Source organism: Molothrus aeneus, chromosome 8 (genome assembly GCF_037042795.1).
Source record: "Molothrus aeneus isolate 106 chromosome 8, BPBGC_Maene_1.0, whole genome shotgun sequence".
Taxonomy (NCBI): Eukaryota; Metazoa; Chordata; class Aves; order Passeriformes; family Icteridae; genus Molothrus; species Molothrus aeneus.
The window spans coordinates 35505827-35524849 of record NC_089653.1 but is presented as its reverse complement, the minus strand read 5'-3'; the positions used below and the strand labels follow the sequence as shown (position 1 = coordinate 35524849).

The following is a 19023-nucleotide window of genomic DNA, read 5'->3' as shown; positions in this document are numbered from 1 at the left end:
GCACATGACCTTGTCAAGGTCAGTGGCCACGGCAGCAGTGCAATAGCTCCAGCCCCAGGAGCTCTGCTGCATTTGAGGACAGCCAGGGCTCCACACCCTGCTCTGGCTGTGTGTTTGAGGACACCCATTTATCCCCCAGACGTTCTCCCAAGCCCTTCCCAGCTGCCTGTCCTCAGGCAGTGCCTCTGCTCCACACATGAAATCCATTGAACCCTCATCTGGATTCCACACCAGCAGTGAATAACAAATCCTGGTCACGTGTGCCTGGAAGGAGCTGCGGGTCTGCACAGCAGTGAGGGGATTCTCTAAAATCTGCCACCATGTCATTCCCCCTTAGAGCCACTTCTACAGAGTTCTGTTCAACTCTGAGACCTTTGGGGGTTTGTTTGGGCACGGCACGTTTGGCTGTGGTTGCAGAGGAAAATCAGGAATTTGCTTTCCAGGTGAAGTGACTGCTAGAAATGGATTAGCATTTTGGCACTACAGCAGCCAGCACTCAGTGCTCTGGGAGAAGGAAGCTCTCTTCTCCTCTGCATGCAGGTACCTGCTCCTGGCCCCCTGTGGGCAAATAAAGACAGCATCCCATGAGTGATTTCCTTTGGATTGCTGAAATATTGGCTAGTATTTGTCTGCTTTTCCCATAAAATATACTCATACAAGTGTTCTTATGTGTCTTAAAATTGTTCAGTGCTGTTAGAGTCTCGCTCCCAGAGCAGTGGATGGGTTCAAATCCTACATCCCAGTCAACCAGGATGTGTAAAATTTTTAGGACTTGCTTTTGAAATTATTTTTCCATTTAAGCCAAGCCGCTGTTCCTGATCATACATGAAGAGCTGCAGCACAGAAGGCAACAAGCTGAGAACACATGTTTTAGGGGAAAATGTTAAAGATCATTATTTAAAGGCCTTCACTTGTTGACATGCATTTGCTGATGCTACTTTGAATTCAAGCCATCTGCAATAAAAAGTAATATTTTAGAGATGCATTTTAAGGAAAAAAAAGCAAAGTTTTACTCGTCATGTAAACTGACAGTGCATTGGGAAACTTGGTGAAACTTCACCACGTGGGAGGTGTTGACAACTGAGCATATACCAAGGGAGGGATTTACAGGCACACAGTTCCACAAATACACCCCAGACTGGTATTTGTCAAGACAACCCATGAGCCTTCAGCACATTCTTTAAAGCCTTACTCAAGTGGGATGTTATTTTCTCCATCAGGGCCCTGGTGACAAATGCGCTTTCCTGTGGCCTCGCACTGGTCCCACTGGCCTCTTAATCACCACTGCAAACACCGAAATTCCTACCAGTCTGGCATTTGGAGGTGAAGAACAAGGGGTTATGGGTCAGGAAGCTGCCAAGGGCCAACATAAACCAGGCAGAAATTCCACTGCAAAGTAAAGTAATCTGCCCTGAGAAACTTTCAGTTTTGAGCATGTATTAAGCGCCCAGAGAGCCCTTACACAGAGAGAGGAGCCCAGGTGCAGAGGGGTGGCAGGTTAAGGATGCTGCATGTCTTTCTTGCCAGGAAATTATTATTTTGTACTACACACATTTCTCTGGCTGTATCACAATGTGTGAAATTACAGGCAAAAGTCAACGGGACTCCAATGTGTTTTCTAATCTCTGTCTCCATTTTTAGCAGTGTCAGTAGAGGCACCCCATGAAATGAAAGGAAAGGGAATCTGGATGAGATAAATCACATTTAAAATGACTGAGAGAGGAAGCAGCTGGGAAGAAAAATAAAACAACTTTCTTTTTTTAGGTTAAATAGCACAGAATAGAATCAAAAGCCCAGACTACTTTGGGTTGTGAGGGCCCTTAAAGCACATCCCATTCCACCCCTACCATGGACAGGGACACCAATGTCCCACTGTGTCAGGTGCCCCAGGGCCCAACCAGCCTGGCCTCAGGCACTGCCAGGGATGGGGAGCCTGCTCTGCTATGGACAGGAGTGCCATGGGAAACAGTTCAGGCACTGCCAGGGATGGGGAGCCTGCTCTGCTATGGACAGGAGTGCCATGGGAAGCAGTTCAGGCACTGCCAGGGATGGGGAGCCTGCTCTGCTATGGACAGAAGTGCCATGGGAAGCAGTTCAGGCACTGCCAGGGATGGGGAGCCTGCTCTGCTATGGACAGAAGTGCCATGGGAAGCAGTTCAGGCACTGCCAGGGATGGGGAGCCTGCTCTGCTATGGACAGGAGTGCCATGGGAAGCAGTTTGGGCACTGCCAGGGATGGGGAGCCTGCTCTCCTATGGACAGCAGTGCCATGGAAGCAGGATGGGGAGCCTGCTCTCCTATGGACAGGAGTGCCATGGAAGCAGGGATGGGGAGCCTGCTCTCCTATGGACAGGAGTGCCATGGAAGCAGGATGGGGAGCCTGCTCTCCTCTGAGCACAGGAGTGCCATGGAAGCAGTTCTGAAAGATGCCGTGCACAGAGTTCAGCTAACAGGAAATGCCCAAATCAGCTCCTGGGCGAGCACAGACTCAGATTATTTGTCACAGCGATTCACCAGGGCATGCATTACCCCAAACACCAACACCTACAGCTGCAGAGGAGGCTCAGCAGCAATCTCTGAGCCTGGCATTTCAACTGCATCACACGGACAGAGACTCCATAAAATGCTGAGGAGCAGACGGAGCAGGAAGGTGCAGCTGGGCCCCAGTGCCAGGCAGAGCCATCCCCTCCTGGCACCCGAGAGCACAGCTTTGCACATCAGAGCCATGGTTATCACAGCTTTGCACATCAGAGCCATGTATCACCCCCCCGGAGGGAGAACAGGAAATAACCTCAGACACAATGCCCAACAGCACACCTGAAAATGGAGCCCGCAAAGCCTTCAGGCAGCAGATGGGTCATGTGCAGCACATCTATCTATTTATCTGTCTGTCTGTCTATCACACTTTATGTCCGTATTTATAGATACATTACACAGGTAAGCACTGATTAATAAGCACAGGCAGGCACTAATTAAGGAGCATAGTTAGGCACTCATTAGCGAGCACAGGTAGATGCTAATTAAGCAGCACAGGCAGGCAGGAACCTCAGTCCCTCATGCTGCACACCGAGGGAGTCTCTGCCTGCAGTGCACTCCAGATAAAACCTGTAGGCTGCTCGAGCAGACATATTTGAAGAGATTTTTACGATTCACATTGCAAAAGGCTAAAAAAAAAAAAATCCATCCCTGCTGCAGATGCTTCTATTTTCCCTCTCTGTCCTCTAAACAGTGGGATCAGATGAAGAGTGATGCATCGATTGGTCCAGAGAAGCACCGAGAGGACAGAGAAGGAAAATAAAACAAAAAATGCTAAAAATCCCCCAAGTGTAGAGTAAAATGTGCTCACCAGGTACCCCGAGCGCGGACGCGAGCAGTCGGAGGAGCTAAGGACAGGTTTCCCCGGCAGGCTGCGGGATGCGCTCAGTGCCGGCAGGCTCAGCCATTGCGGAGTCACTGCAGCTCCGGCAGCACGTCAGCAGCGCTGCTGCTCCAGAGCCCTCCCATCCCGAGATCAGCTCCAGAGCCCTCCCATCCCGAGATCAGCTCCAGAGCCCTCCCATCCCTGCCTGCCGGGATCAGCTCCAGAGCCCTCCCATCCCGGGATCAGCTCCAGAGCCCTCCCATCCCTGCCTGTCGGGATCAGCTCCAGAGCCCTCCCATCCCGGGATCAGCTCCAGAGCCCTCCCATCCCGAGATCAGCTCCAGAGCCCTCCCATCCCGGGATCAGCTCCAGAGCCCTCCCATCCCTGCCTTCCCAGATCAGCTCCAGAGCCCTCCCATCCCTGCCTGCCGGGATCAGCTCCAGAGCCCTCCCATCCCGAGATCAGCTCCAGAGCCCTCCCATCCCGAGATCAGCTCCAGAGCCCTCCCATCCCTGCCTGTCGGGATCAGCTCCAGAGCCCTCCCATCCCGGGATCAGCTCCAGAGCCCTCCCATCCCGAGATCAGCTCCAGAGCCCTCCCATCCCTGCCAGCCGGGATCAGCTCCAGAGCCCTCCCATCCCGGGATCAGCTCCAGAGCCCTCCCATCCCTGCCTTCCCAGATCAGCTCCAGAGCCCTCCCATCCCTGCCTTCCCAGATCAGCTCCAGAGCCCTCCCATCCCTGCCTGCCGGGATCAGCTCCAGAGCCCTCCCATCCCGGGATCAGCTCCAGAGCCCTCCCATCCCTGCCTTCCCAGATCAGCTCCAGAGCCCTCCCATCCCTGCCTGCCGGGATCAGCTCCAGAGCCCTCCCATCCCGGGATCAGCTCCAGAGCCCTCCCATCCCTGCCTGCCGGGATCAGCTCCAGAGCCCTCCCATCCCGGGATCAGCTCCAGAGCCCTCCCATCCCGAGATCAGCTCCAGAGCCCTCCCATCCCTGCCTGCCGGGATCAGCTCCAGAGCCCTCCCATCCCGAGATCAGCTCCAGAGCCCTCCCATCCCGAGATCAGCTCCAGAGCCCTCCCATCCCTGCCTGCCGGGATCAGCTCCAGAGCCCTCCCATCCCGGGATCAGCTCCAGAGCCCTCCCATCCCTGCCTTCCCAGATCAGCTCCAGAGCCCTCCCATCCCTGCCTGCCGGGATCAGCTCCAGAGCCCTCCCATCCCGGGATCAGCTCCAGAGCCCTCCCATCCCTGCCTGCCGGGATCAGCTCCAGAGCCCTCCCATCCCGGGATCAGCTCCAGAGCCCTCCCATCCCGAGATCAGCTCCAGAGCCCTCCCATCCCTCCCATCCCGGGATCAGCTCCAGAGCCCTCCCATCCCGGGATCAGCTCCAGAGCCCTCCCATCCCGAGATCAGCTCCAGAGCCCTCCGTTCCCTCTGCTCTCCCCATTCCGTGGCTGTCCCTTCCCAGCCAGCCGAGGTTGCTGTCCCAAACGTGCTCGGGCCCGCTCTCTGGCCAGGATCGGCATTCCCAGCTCCAGGAGGAAGCCAAAGCTCTGCATCCAGCACAGCTGGAGCCCTCACGGAGCTGCTCCTCCTGCCTTGCTGAAAAGGGCAGGGGGGGATTGAAGGATATTTGGATTTAAAAACAGCTGCCAGGCTTTGCACTTGCTCCTAGCAATAGAGGTGGGATCAAGTTATAGGATCATGGAATCATGGGCTCTTCTGGGTTGGAAGGGACCTTAAATCCCATCCCATTCCACCCCATCCCATGGCAGGGACACCTCCCACTGTCCCAGGTGCTCCCAGCCCCAGTGTCCAGCCTGGCCTTGGGCACTGCCAGGGATGCAGGGGCAGCCCCAGCTGCTCTGGGCACCTGTGCCAGGGCTGCCCACCCTGCCAGGGAACAATTCCCAATTCCCAATCTCCCATCCAGCCCTGCCCTCTGGCACTGGGAGCCATTCCCTGGCTCCTGTCCCTCCATCCTTGTCCCCAGTCCCTCTGCAGCTCTCCTGGAGCCCCTTCAGGCCCTGCCAGGGGCTCTGAGCTCTCCCTGGAGCTGCTCCTGTCCAGGTGAGCCCCCCAGGTGTCCCAGCCTGGCTGCAGAGCAGAGGACTCTGGACTCACTCCTGGAAGTCCATTTTCCGTGGAAGCCCGCGCCCGTGGGAGTGCAGGGCAGGCACTGGGTCTGTATCTCTTACAGGAGTGGCATTCCTGGGTGCCAGCGTGCTCTGCAGGGACCTGGCAGTGCTGGAGAGTGGAAAAGGCAGGCGTTGTTGTAAGGTTTGATTTGAGGACTAAAACACATGGATATAAAGCAGGTCTGGAACCCCCAGGGCACTGCGTCCCAGTGCTCCTCACACCTGAGGAAATATCCATTGTCAATACTCACTCACTGAAAATCCCCCTTTCCATCAGGAACTGATCACAAGTATGCATAAAGGAAATGCATTTGGGTACAAGATACACACCGCCAAGTTCTCTACAAGCAAATAGGATATAGGGCATATTTGTTTGAGTTTGTGTTTTCCTGACATGAGAAATAGTGAAGACTGGGAACTGCTCCCAGCGTATGTCCATGAACTGCTGACAGGAATGACAGAGTGATCTCAGTGCAGGGCTGGGAAGCAGAAACCTACCCTGGAACACAGTTTGAGTTTTAGAAAGAGGGTCTGGGGTTTTTTTCCCCTTAAACAGCAGCTGTGTAGCTGGAACTTTGCATAGAAAATCTTCATTTTCCCTCCATTGAAAGCTCACAACTGCACAGGACAACAAACACATGACTGCTAACCAGATTCCTCAAGTGTGTTCCTATTTTTGTGGATCCCAAACACGCTGTGTTCCCCCTGCCCGGTGGTTTCAATCATCCTTTGCCAAAGGGACATGTAGTGGCACTTGGAGACAACAGGACTGGCTGTGCCTCTGGGAGCTGTGACAACAACGGCTCCGGGACAAATGAAACTGGCTTCTATTTTTAGAGCTGAATTGCAACACTTTGTGGGAGTTTGTAAGCAAAACAAGTCACGTCGCAGGCAGTGGTGTAAGTGACCTACACAAGAGCCCAGCAGTGGTTTGCATCACTCAAAGAATGGGGGTTTGTTTTTCAGCTGGCAAGTGCTCAGGAGAAGCATTCCTCTGGCAGCTTCCATGGGCTGAGCTGCACACAAATGGGAATGGGCTTTAAAAACCTGAAGTTAGTAAGTAAAGAAGAGCTGAAGGCATTTTCATGCTCTGCTTTTCTGATTCACACTAGAAGTGGTCAGAATTTCTTCCATTGTGAGACTGAAAAGCAAACCAGCAGCACTCTGGGTTTGGTTTGAGCCCTGGTTTGTGCCAGCACGGGGTCTGAGCCCCCTGTGACACCGAGCTCAGGGCAGGCAGGATCAATGCTCCTGTGCAGCCACGACAGAACAGCACAAAGTGTGTGGGGATTGCTGAGCAGTGTGACAGACATGGCCCAGGATGGCACAGAGCGTGTGGGGATTGCTGAGGAGTGTGACAGACATGGCCCAGGACACAGCACAGAGCGTGTGGGGATTGCTGAGGAGTGTGACAGACATGGCCCAGGACACAGCACAGAGCGTGTGGGGATTGCTGAGCAGTGTGACAATGGCCCAGGACACAGCACAGAGCGTGTGGGGATTGCTGAGGAGTGTGACAATGGCCCAGGATGGCACAGAGCATGTGGGGATTGCTGAGGAGTGTGACAATGGCCCAGGACACAGCACAGAGTGTGTGGGGATTGCTGAGGAGTGTGACAATGGCCCAGGACACAGCACAGAGCGTGTGGGGATTGCTGAGGAGTGTGACAATGGCCCAGGATGGCACAGAGCGTGTGGGGATTGCTGAGCAGTGTGACAATGGCCCAGGATGGCACAGAGCGTGTGGGGATTGCTGAGGAGTGTGACAATGGCCCAGGATGGCACAGAGTGTGTGGGGATTGCTGAGGAGTGTGACAATGGCCCAGGATGGCACAGAGCATGTGGGGATTGCTGAGCAGTGTGACAATGGCCCAGGATGGCACAGAGCGTGTGGGGATTGCTGAGGAGTGTGACAATGGCCCAGGACACAGCACAGAGCGTGTGGGGATTGCTGAGCAGTGTGACAATGGCCCAGGATGGCACAGAGCGTGTGGGGATTGCTGAGCAGTGTGACAATGGCCCAGGACACAGCACAGAGCATTTGGGGATTGCTGAGCAGTGTGACAATGGCCTAGGACACAGCACAGAGCGTGTGGGGATTGCTGAGGAGTGTGACAATGGCCCAGGATGGCACAGAGCGTGTGGGGATTGCTGAGCAGTGTGACAATGGCCCAGGATGGCACAGAGCGTGTGGGGATTGCTGAGCAGTGTGACAATGGCCCAGGATGGCACAGAGCGTGTGGGGATTGCTGAGGAGTGTGACAATGGCCCAGGATGGCACAGAGCGTGTGGGGATTGCTGAGCAGTGTGACAATGGCCCAGGATGGCACAGAGCGTGTGGGGATTGCTGAGCAGTGTGACAATGGCCCAGGATGGCACAGAGCGTGTGGGGATTGCTGAGGAGTGTGACAATGGCCCAGGATGGCACAGAGCGTGTGGGGATTGCTGAGCAGTGTGACAATGGCCCAGGACACAGCACAGAGCGTGTGGGGATTGCTGAGCAGTGTGACAATGGCCCAGGACACAGCACAGAGCGTGTGGGGATTGCTGAGCAGTGTGACAATGGCCCAGGACACAGCACAGAGCGTGTGGGGATTGCTGAGGAGTGTGACAATGGCCTAGGATGGCACAGAGCGTGTGGGGATTGCTGAGGAGTGTGACAATGGCCCAGGATGGCACAGAGCGTGTGGGGATTGCTGAGCAGTGTGACAATGGCCCAGGACACAGCACAGAGCATTTGGGGATTGCTGAGCAGTGTGACAATGGCCCAGGATGGCACAGCCCTGTCACGGCAGCAGCCACACCACACACAGGCTTTTATTAACTCTCCAAATGGAATAAAATCAGAGAATCAGCAAATGTCACAAGGGTTTGGGCTGCAGGGGACCTCAAGGCTCATCGTGTTCCAGCCGTGGTGGGCAGGGACACCTTGCACTGTCCCGCATCAGCAGCCTGGGTGAGCAGCAGCAGTGCAGAGAGGACACAAGAGCAGCTGGGTGGTTAATGATGAACCTGGTTCCAAGAAATGCTCAGCATGAAACACACACATGGCTGGATTTCCAGAGGCAGCCAGGGCGGTTAATGACCAACCCTCGGTGGGATGCAGATGGGGAGTGCTCAGATTTCAGTGGGGTTTGATTGAGCCTGTGTCTGCACAGGAGAGCAACAGTCACAGAATCACTGAATCATTTGGGCTGGAAAATCCCTCCCAGCCCAGGGAGTCCCAGCTGTGCCCATCCCCACCCTGTCCCCAGATCTGAGTGCCACCCCCAGGTGCCACCTGCAGGGATGGGCACTGCAACCCTCCCTGGGCACTTCCTGAGCCCCCTTTCCATAGGGAAATTCCTGCAGTGCCCACCCTGAGCTGCCCTGGCCCAGCCTGAGGCCGTTCCCTCTGCTCCTGTCCCTGTGCCCTGGAGCAGAGCCCGACCCCCCAGCTGTGCTCTCCTGGCAGGGAGTTGTGAGCCCACTTTCCCAAATCAGTCCTGAAATTTCCACTCTCTCACACTGTACCGCTAGGAAGTGGGTGGATTACTTTGATTTCTGTTAGTAAGAAACCAAAGACACGTCAGCAAACATTATCCATTTCTAAACCAATGCAAGTTTATCACGGGTTTGGGATTACAAACAACTGTGCAATGTGAAATACCTGTCCCTCACAGCTGGGCTGAGCCTCATGTCAGGCCCAGCCCAGAGGCTGAAAACCAAACACAAAGTTGAAGCTGCCTGAGCAGCAAGTGTGACTCCGTATCCAAATCATTGCCTTTGTTATTCTGTGGAGGAGACAGTCACTGTTTCTGGCTTAAAGGGAATTAATCAATATATGATTGAGTCTGTGACATGCAAGTAAATAAGATTAGAGCGAGTCCCAGCTGTGCAGAGGATCGCAGTGCAACAAATCAATAACCTTTCAAAGACTTCATCCAACAACAGGAAAATTCACAATTTTTCCTGATGACAGCACACTGCGTCTCTGCCAATTACCCCAAATTTTCTGCCATCAAATTATACATGAAAATAAAAGCATTCACCCAATGACTGATGAAAGAGCAGCTGTGGCTCCCCCTGGATCCCTGGCAGTGCCCAAGGCCAGGTTGGACATTGGGGCTTGGAGCACTCTGGGATGATGGAAGGTGTCCCTGCCATGGCAGGGGTGGCACTGGGTGGGAATTACGGTCCCTCCAACCCAAACCCTTCTGGGGTTCTGTGATTCCATGATCCCCACATCCCTCCTGAGGCAGACAGCCCTTGCTGTGTGACTGCAGTGCTGAGCCCCTGTTCCTCACAGCCGAGGCAGTGCTGGCTGCAGGAGAGGAGCAGATCCCGGAGGCAGAACCTGCTGTATCCCCATTCCAGGCAGTGCTGGCTGCAGGAGAGGAGCAGATCCCGGAGGCAGAACCTCCTGCCCGAGGAGCAGCTGCTGTACCCGGTGCCCCGTGCCCGAGGCTGCCGTGCCCGGTGCCCGGTGCTGCCGGCAGCAGGGAGCAGCAGAGCTCTGCGGAGGAGCGGGAGCGGCAGCGAGCGCAGACACCGGGAACCCGCCCCTCGTTCCCGGCTTAAACCCGGCCTTTGCTCCTGCCACGGACGGCTCTTCCCTACTGGAACGGAACCGTCTCCATTGCCGCTCTTTATCCACCAGTTACACAGAGTGCCGTGCCCACACCCGCAACACCCGGCCTTGTCCTTCTGGGAAGGTTATAAAGCAGTAACTCACAGACAATTACTGATGTATTTCACTTGGGCTTTGTGACTCGGCTGCAGAAAGGCACGGGTGAAAACAATTCCAGACAAGGCAAAAAAGCCTGCATGCTTTAATTAATACTTTGGCTAAATAAAATCAGGTTTTATGCGTCTGTCTTTACAAAGTCCCAGCAGTAAATCAGTATCTGCTTTCAAACAACAACACGAGTTAAGTAGTTCCCGCTGTCGAGAGCCCTGATGGCATCGTGTCAATTAAAGACCAAAACGAGATTTATTTACTATCTATTTATTTATTTATTTGTTATTATTTATTAATTTTCTTGGGGCTGTTTTGTGCAGGGCTAAGAGTCGGACTGGATGACGCTTGTGGGTCCCTTCCAACTATTCTGTGATTATTACTTATTTTAGGGCCATGTATCATTCGCTGTCGGCGCTGGCTTAGCGGCCGCAAGCTGTGACTTTGCAAGCGGACGTGTCTGCTTTGAAACCCCCTCCGTGTATCCCTTGAAACCCCCTCCGTGAATCCTTTGAAATCCCCTCCGTGAATCCTTTGAAACGTCTCCGTGTATCTTTTGAAACCCGCCCGTGTCCGCGTTCCCCGTGTGACTCTGAAGCGCCGTGCGGGAGGCCCGCGGGCCGGCGGGCCGTGCGGAGCGCTCAGCGGGCAGAGAGCGGGAGTCATGAGGGATGATGATGTTCTGAGGGATGATGATGTTCTGAGGGATGATGTCCTGCGGGATGACGATGTCCCACGGGAACCGTTCCCGTTTCCCCGCCCGGCCCGCTCCCTCCCCTCCATCATGGCGGCCCGGGGGGCACTGAGGGAGCGCGCGCCCCCCTGCCACGCCCCGTCCCGCCCCGCCGCGCTGGCCAATGGGCGGGCGGCGTGGCGCTGACGTCAGCGGGGCGGTCGCCGTGCGCTGAGGCGGGCGGCGCGCGGTCAGTGCGTGCCCGGCCGCCCGCCAGCCATGTCGCGACAGAGCCCTCAGGAGGAGAACCTGCAGGGTAAGGCCGCGGGCAGCGGCGCGGAGGGCTGGCAGCGCACTGCCCGGGCGCGGAGGGCTGGCAGCGCACTGCCCGGGCGCGGAGGGCTGGGGGCGGACCCGCGCGGGACCCTTCTGTGTCGCGATATTGGGTGATTGCGGTGGCCGATGTGCGCGCCGCAGTGCGTGTCCATCGCCCCGCGTCCCGGGGAGGAGGCCCGGTGGGTGTGCCTGTGAGCAGGGCTGGGGTCAGTCGCGGGGATCGGGTGCTGGATAGCCCGGATTGGCCGGGGAAGGGAAAATCCCCCACACAGTGCGGCTGGCACGGGGGTTGTAGCGATTTAGGGGCCGTCCTCATCGCTCTGTGGAATTCTGCTTCTTAATTCCCAGCGTTGAAAGCTGTATCTTAAGAAAATTACGCTTCCCAGCGCTGATGCCGTGCTTTGCGGTGCTGGTCTGTGCTCGCACATGTGTCCTGGGCTGGGATATCGTGACAGACCCCTCTGTCCCGAGGCCATCCCCGGGACTCGTCTGGCCGGGCTGTTTCGCCTCTCCTGGGCTTCGGTCTGTTTGTGTTTCCAGCCTCATAAAAACACAGCTGCTTTTATCTTTAAATGGTGATATCACAGCCTGTTCCGTGTGCTCCAGCACAGCCCTTCTCTGAGGAGTGTCCGAAAGGAGAAGGAAAGAAAGGGAAAATTGTAAACCCCATCTTCTGTCCCCTTGCTGCTGCAATCCCCATCCTCTCCCTGCTTTATCCTGTATTCCAGTAAGAGTTCAGCAGATAAAGTCTTAATTTGATCTCTAGTGGTTGTGATCGTTCTTTGGTAACAGCTTGAGCTTCCCTAGATTTCGGGGGAAAGGGTAGGGAAGGGTTTGTCTGGCTCTGAACATGCTCCCTGCCACATGCCAGGCACTGTCACGTGGAGGGGAAAATTCCCAAACAAACCCAAACAACAACAAACCAGCTGTGAAGGTAAAGGGGTTTGGAAGAAAAGCATCTCTTCCAAACTCGGCGGCCAGGAATGTTTGTATCCAGCAGGTTTTGTGGTACTTTGGCTGTCCTGATGGAGGTCTGGCTATTTGGGGTGGAGGTACTCGTGTTGTTGATGCACATGAGGCAGTTTGGCTTTGTGCTGTTCCATTTGGCTTTGGAGCCCTCAGTCTCCTCCCAGCCAGGGTATCTGGGCTATCTTTGCTGGTCTGACATTCGTGCTTCATGCTAAAGCCCTGCACTGGCTTCTCCCCACCTGGTTCCTGTGCTGCTGGATGGCTGGGAAGGGACCCTGCAGCTCCAGCTGCTCCTGCTGTGCCTTTGTTCCCTGAGCAGCCCGAGCACCACTGGCCCTGTCTCTCCTTTCCCTGCTGATTCCCTGGACATCCTTGCCCAGAATCCAGGGAATTCCTGCTGCTCTCCTGCTCCTGTCCTCGCTGCTCTGCTCCCTGGGCACTGCTGGGGCTGGGCCACATCTGTTCCACGGTGGGGTTCCTCTGGCATTCGTGTACCTCGGGTATTTTCTGTTCCCTGAGCTCATTCCTGGGGGCCTGGAGGGACAGGACACCCCAGTGCCAGAGGGCAGGGCTGGATGGGAGATTGGGAATTGGGAATTGTTCCCTTTGAGGGTGGGCAGCCCTGGCACAGGTGCCCAGAGCAGCTGGGGCTGCCCCTGGATCCCTGGCAGTGCCCAAGGCCAGGCTGGACACTGGGGCTGGGAGCACCTGGGACAGTGGGAGGTGTCCCTGCCATGGCAGGGTGGCACTGGGGGGGATTTGGGGTCCCTCCCAGCCAAGGCATTCCAGGATTCCATAGGGAGGGCAGAGCTCCGGGCCTGCAGTGAGCTGTCCCTGCCCAGGAGGGAGCTGTTATTCCCTCCCTTAGGAAAACAGAGCCCATGTGACCGTGTTAAATATACTGCTAGCAGCAAACCCATGACAGCCCTTGCCACACACCCGCAGTTGCTTAACAGCAGCACCTACAAATGGCACTGAAAAAAGGCTGCACTGAACAGTCCCTGGGCTCTGGAGCCCAAAGTCATTTCAACAAACCAACAACTGAACTTTGGCAGCAAAAGTCCTTGAGGCTATTTTGACTGCCACCTATGTTGAACAATAAAAAGTGGACGTACCCTACAAGATCTGTATGTGCAGAGAGAAACACAATGTACTCCTGAGCAGCTGCTTCCCAGGCCTGTGAGCCCTCCCAGCTCAGCTGCCTGCCCTTTGCATTCCGTGCTGTTTATGGGCCGGGCGGCAGGGCTGGCCTGTGTCCCTGCAGGGGCACTGGCAGCCTCAGGCAGCGGGCTCAGCTCTGCTCTCTGCCGCCAGGGTCCTGGGTGGAGCTGCACTTCAGCAATGGCAGTGGCAGTGGCAGCTCCGCGTCCACGGGCAGCCAGGAGCAGGTGCCAGCCTCGCTGTCCATCCACAACGGGGACATGGAGAAGATCCTGCTGGACGCCCAGCACGAGTCGGGCAGGAGCAGCTCCAGGGAGAGCTCCCACTGTGACAGGTGAGCAGGGGCTCTGCCAAGGGCTCCCAGGGATGTCCCAGAGGCACAGACACAAATGCTGCATGGGTGTGTTAGCATGCATGTGCCTGTTTGTATGAACACACGTGTGCACAGGGGTGTGTTCGGTGCGTGTTCCCGCATGAACACGCGTGTGCATGTGTGCCTGGACACCAGAGCAGATGTCCAGGGCCTCACACAACAGCCCAGCCCCAGGCCAGGTGCTCAGGCAGTGCCATTAATGCGTGTGCTGCATTTTGATGGGCTGTGAGCTCTCCAGCCCAAACTGTGTTTGGGAAAGCCCAAACTCCAGGACTCAACCTCCACAGCAGGGCCTGGCCTGGCTGGTGGGGATTCAAGGCAAACCCTGCTGCCACTCCTCGTGTGCTGCCTGTTGTTCTGTGCCAGTGCCAGGGCTCCCCAGCAGCGTGGGCAGAGGCTGGGGGGCAGAGCAGTGGCTGGGGTGGCTGGGCTGTGGCAGCGCTGCCCCATGCAGCCCCTGGGGCATGGTGGGGCACTCCTGGGCAGCGTGCCCAGCTCCCAGGTGTCACAGAACACTCACCTCCTCCTTTCCTGGTGCTTCTGTCCTGGTGCAGCCCTCCTCGCTCCCAGACCCCCCAGGACAGCCACAGAGCTCTGGAGATAGAGAGCCACAGCAGTGGGGAGAAGAACAGCTTCCAGGTAAGATCCTCACCGTGCAGGGGGACAGGGGAGCTCTGAGCTTTGGGCAGGAACAGCAGAAGCTGCTGAAGCAGAGCTTGCACAACTCACAGCAGCCCTGGCAGATCCAGCCTGGCTGTGTTTGCTCCTGCACATGGGGATGTTTTGCTTGGGTCTTTCCAATCTGTGACTGAGGTTTTTCAGAAGGATTTGCCCTCTCCCTTTGGCTGCTGATGGGGTGCATTTCCTGCATCCCCACCAATGCTGAAATGCACCTCCACTAATTCAGTAGGAATTTTGAAAGATATTTTGACAACATCAAGAATTTCTAGAATCACTTAAATATGGCAGCCAAAAATACACAATTTCCAAGCCCTGCCATAGCTTTGATTCCAGGTATTTTAACAATTAATACCAAACCTGAATATCTACTGCTTTGGTAAACTCCCTGTTCTTTTTGATTTCACTTTGTAGGTTTGTTTACCTTGCAAGGAAAATGAATAAACACATTTGCAACAAGAGTGGGGGAAATAATGTGCATTGACCATATTTAATCAATACAGGGCTTATTGCAGGATGACAGGCTGAAATCTGAAGTCTCCAGTGTAATAAATTAGCTTTTAATATTAAAAAAATGACTCACAAAGCATTTTGAGGAAGGAAGTATTTCAAGGAAGTGAATTTTTCTGCATCATTTCTACAACTCCTGCCAGACTCCAAGGATTCAGCTTTAGGTTAGCTAAATGTGGTACTGCAAGTTAATTATTACTGGAAATTATTATTTTATATTGTCAGAAACACCCTTCAGCTGTTTAAAGATCATTATTTAGACTTTGAGAACAAATAACCCCAAGTCAGAAAGCCATCAGAATTCCAGCTGCCTGGACAGTTTTATTTCCATGCTGTGTGTGTTTGCATCCAGAGCTGTTGGAATTCTGGGAGCAGGATCTATTTTTATCCCAAGGCCTGGGCTGTGTGGAATGGAGCCGAGCTGAGCCAGGAGCTCTGCCCTGACTCAGCATTTGTGCTGTAACTGCACCAGAGCTGGGGCTGGGGGGCTTGTTCTGGGAGCACACACCTGGCCAGGCTCACCTGCCTCCCAGGAGGGCCAGGGACTGGAACGGGTCCCTGCCAGGAGCTGGGCCAGGACTGCCAGTGACATCTGCCAGCTCTGAGCCTGGCCAGCAGTCCCTGTGCCAGTGCCCATCAGGGCTGGGAGCTGGGGTAGGGCAGGGATCCCTGTGCCAGTGCCCATCAGGGCTGGGAGCTGGGGTAGGGCAGGGATCCCTGTGCCAGTGCCCATCAGGGCTGGGAGCTGGGGTAGGGCAGGGATCCCTGTGCCAGTGCCCATCAGGGCTGGGATAGGGCAGGGATCCCTGTGCCAGTGCCCATCAGGGCTGGGATAGGGCAGGGATCCCTGTGCCAGTGCCCATCAGGGCTGGGATAGGGCAGGGATCCCTGTGCCAGTGCCCATCAGGGCTGGGAGCTGGGATAGGGCAGGGATCCCTGTGCCAGTGCCCATCAGGGCTGGGATAGGGCAGGGATCCCTGTGCCAGTGCCCATCAGGGCTGGGATAGGGCAGGGATCCCTGTGCCAGTGCCCATCAGGGCTGGGAGCTGGGGTAGGGCAGGGATCCCTGTGCCAGTGCCCATCAGGGCTGGGAGCTGGGGTAGGGCAGGGATCCCTGTGCCAGTGCCCATCAGGGCTGGGAGCTGGGGTAGGGCAGGGATCCCTGTGCCAGTGCCCATCAGGGCTGGGGTAGGGCAGGGATCCCTGTGCCAGTGCCCATCAGGGCTGGGGTAGGGCAGGGATCCCTGTGCCAGTGCCCATCAGGGCTGGGAGCTGGGATAGGGCAGGGATCCCTGTGCCAGTGCCCATCAGGGCTGGGATAGGGCAGGGATCCCTGTGCCAGTGCCCATCAGGGCTGGGAGCTGGGGTAGGGCAGGGATCCCTGTGCCAGTGCCCATCAGGGCTGGGGTAGGGCAGGGATCCCTGTGCCAGTGCCCATCAGGGCTGGGAGCTGGGATAGGGCAGGGATCCCTGTGCCAGTGCCCATCAGGGCTGGGAGCTGGGGTAGGGCAGGGATCCCTGTGCCAGTGCCCATCAGGGCTGGGAGCTGGGGATATTTTGGGACTGTGCATAAGGATGAAATGCTTGGCTCTGGGATTTCACTGCCAGGGCAGTCTTGTCTTGGGCACATATGGGATATTGGATATGGGATATGGTCTTTGGCATTCTCACCCCACTCTGAGTGAGGATGGCTCTCCCTGCTCCCGCTGTTGATCCGGGATGTGAACACTCCCTGGAAGGGGCTGGGAGGGCGGGTGTCAGTGCTGGGCACTGGTGCTGGCTGCAGGCAGGGCTCTGGCAGCCCCCAGCTGCCCTGCTCGGTGCCCCGGCAGGCCTGGCACTGGTGCTGGCTGCAGGCAGGGCTCTGGCAGCTCCCAGCTGCCCTGCTTGGTGCCAGGGCAGGCCTGGCAGTGGTGCTGGCTGCAGGCAGGGCTCTGGCAGCCCCCAGCTGCCCTGCTCAGTGCTGGTGGCTCTCGGTTGCAGTCCGAGGAGGATTTCCTGGAGAGGAGGAGGGAGGTGGAGCGGCTGCTGAGGAAGAACGCGGATTGGATCTGGGACTGGTCCAGCCGGCCCGAGAACATCCCGCCCAAGTGAGTGCTGCCACAGCTGCTGGGAGAGCTCCTGCAGCTTCTCCTCCTCCTGCCTGAGCACACAGCTCACCTTCCTTCCCCAAATGCAGGGAATTCCTCTTCAAGCACCCCCGGCGCACAGCCACGCTCAGCATGAGGAACACCAGTGTCATGAAGAAAGGGGGGATATTCTCTGCAGAATTCCTGAAGGTTTTCCTCCCATCCCTGCTGCTCTCTCACCTGCTGGCCATTGGACTAGGGTAAGGTTCAATTGAAAAAAAAAAAAAGAGATTTTTTTACCTGCTTTCTTTGAGGCCTGATTCTGATTCCCAATTCCCTCTTTGTCCAAGATGGTTATTCAGGAAGTGCTTCCTGCCCGTGGTATTGCTGTATGGTTGAAGTTTTCTGATTTTCTCCATTTGGGAATTTCTCAGAACAATTAAGGGGCAGGGAAATGAGGAATTCTGTACACTGAAACTGTAGTCACACAACACTTGGCTCCACTGGAGATGAGACTCTTAATCTCACAACTAGGACATCAGCAAAGCAAAAATCTAATACTGAATAGATTTTAAAGTTCCACTGACATAGATTTAAAAATATTTAATATTATTTTAAATTACTCAGTAGATATTTAATGGGGGATGTTTCCTTTCCACATCAGCGTGGGGCAGGTGCTGGGCCCTGGAGCTGGGGAGGGGCACCAGACCAGGGGCAGTCACTGGGGCTGGGCTCCGGAGCAGTTCTGTTCCTGCTGCCTGGTTACAGCTGCCAGGGAGGGCATTCCCAGCACTGCACCACAGCCGGGCTGCCCGTGTGCTCTGACCCCGCTGCAGGATTTACATCGGGAGGCGCCTGACCACCACGGCTTCCAGCAGCACCTTTTAGAGGCACCGGGGGTGGAGCCGAGCAGCCGCAGCTGGAGCGCAGGAGGTGCAGAGGAGGGGAGCTGGTCGTGGCCGTCGTGTGTGTGTCCTGTCCGTGTCCTGTTTTAGTTTAGTCTAAAAATGGGAAGGGAGACGCTGGAGCTCCCGTGTCACATAGAGCCTTCTGGATCAATCCCCGCTGGATAACCCCACGAGCACGTGCAGATGCTGTAATGTCCCTTAGTGCTTTGTAGTGAAGTACCTGAGCATTAGAGCAGCTCCGTGTTTGAATCAGTCCCAGCTTTCAGCAGCCCTTGTGCTGGGCCGTGTCCATGCCGCCCCTCCTGTGCCTGCGGTGGGAATGTTGTCCCTGCTCCTGCAGCCCCCACAGGCAGGGAGAGCCCAGACTGGAGTGGCCTTACAGATGATCCGGAATTCCCAGGGGCTCTCACTGCCCCGGGCAGCCTTTCCTCGGGTAGGTGTGGCTTAGTTCACTTCGGTGGGAGGTGTAAGGTGTTGAGACACAGTGGGAGGAGATGAGCACGTGGGTAAAATCCATCAGTTTGTCCATGTTCAGAGGTAGAATTTGGATTTAGTGCCTACTAAAAGCTGCTTTTGCCAGGACATTCATTTAACCCCAGCAGTTACTCCAGGCTCTCTGCTGTACTTACCGCAGGCTGTTGCTTACAGGCTTTTCCTGTCCCACATCAATGTGCGCCTGACCCCAGCCCTGGGCACATGAACCAGAGGGTGGCTTCTCCTTGGTTTTTACTGATGCAATGCCTTTCCCTTCCGTGATTTTACCTTATTTAATGAGAAAATGAATGTTTGCCAAAATACCATGTTTTATATATTTAAATAAAAAGGTTCCTGGTGAACTCAGTTGCCTCATTCCTTTTCCTGCAGGGGCTGATGAGGCTCTTGGCCTCTGCCTGCCCCTATCCCACTGGTCACTTGCTGACATGGAATGCAGATGTTTCCATGGAAACAGCATCAAGCAAACCTCAGCAGGCCCTGGGTAACCTGCACTCACTGCACACACAGGGTGTGATGCTCCTGAGGAGCTGCAAACCATGGAATTGTTGAGGCTGGAAAAGCCCTGTGAGCCCATGGAGTCCCACCATTCCCAGCTCTGTCCATGTCCTCAGGTGCCACAGCCACAGGGCT

The 19023-nt window shown here is 55.8% G+C and overlaps 2 protein-coding genes across 4 annotated transcripts in view; one reads left to right on the top strand and one right to left on the bottom strand.

The window, feature by feature from the left end:
- The window catches only part of JAKMIP3 (Janus kinase and microtubule interacting protein 3), a 50842-nt gene extending 47361 nt beyond the window's left edge, over nt 1-3481 (bottom strand). For 2 of the 3 annotated variants that reach the window (XM_066554243.1, XM_066554244.1), the window contains exon 1: nt 3346-3481. The gene's annotated coding sequence lies outside the window, so the exon portion shown is untranslated. The remainder of the gene's footprint in view (nt 1-3345) is intronic. The other variant, XM_066554241.1, reaches the window with a different exon arrangement.
- Nucleotides 3482-11102: 7621 nt separating this feature from the next.
- On the top strand, nt 11103-18734 carry BNIP3 (BCL2 interacting protein 3). The gene is made up of 6 exons (XM_066554317.1): nt 11103-11210; nt 13514-13694; nt 14288-14372; nt 16905-17011; nt 17101-17250; nt 17827-18734. Exons 1-6 carry the CDS (start codon nt 11174-11176, stop codon nt 17876-17878), a joined length of 612 nt encoding a protein of 203 aa, XP_066410414.1. The 5' UTR covers nt 11103-11173; the 3' UTR covers nt 17879-18734.
- Nucleotides 18735-19023: the final 289 nt, after the last annotated feature.

Coding starts and splice junctions, on each gene's coding strand:
- BNIP3 (XM_066554317.1), top strand. CDS start 11,174: ATGTCGCGACAGAGCCCTCAGGAGGAGAACCTGCAGG. Junction 13,695..14,287: donor GAGAGCTCCCACTGTGACAG/GTGAGCAGGGGC, acceptor GTCCTGGTGCAG/CCCTCCTCGCTCCCAGACCC. Junction 17,251..17,826: donor CTGCTGGCCATTGGACTAGG/GTAAGGTTCAAT, acceptor ACCCCGCTGCAG/GATTTACATCGGGAGGCGCC.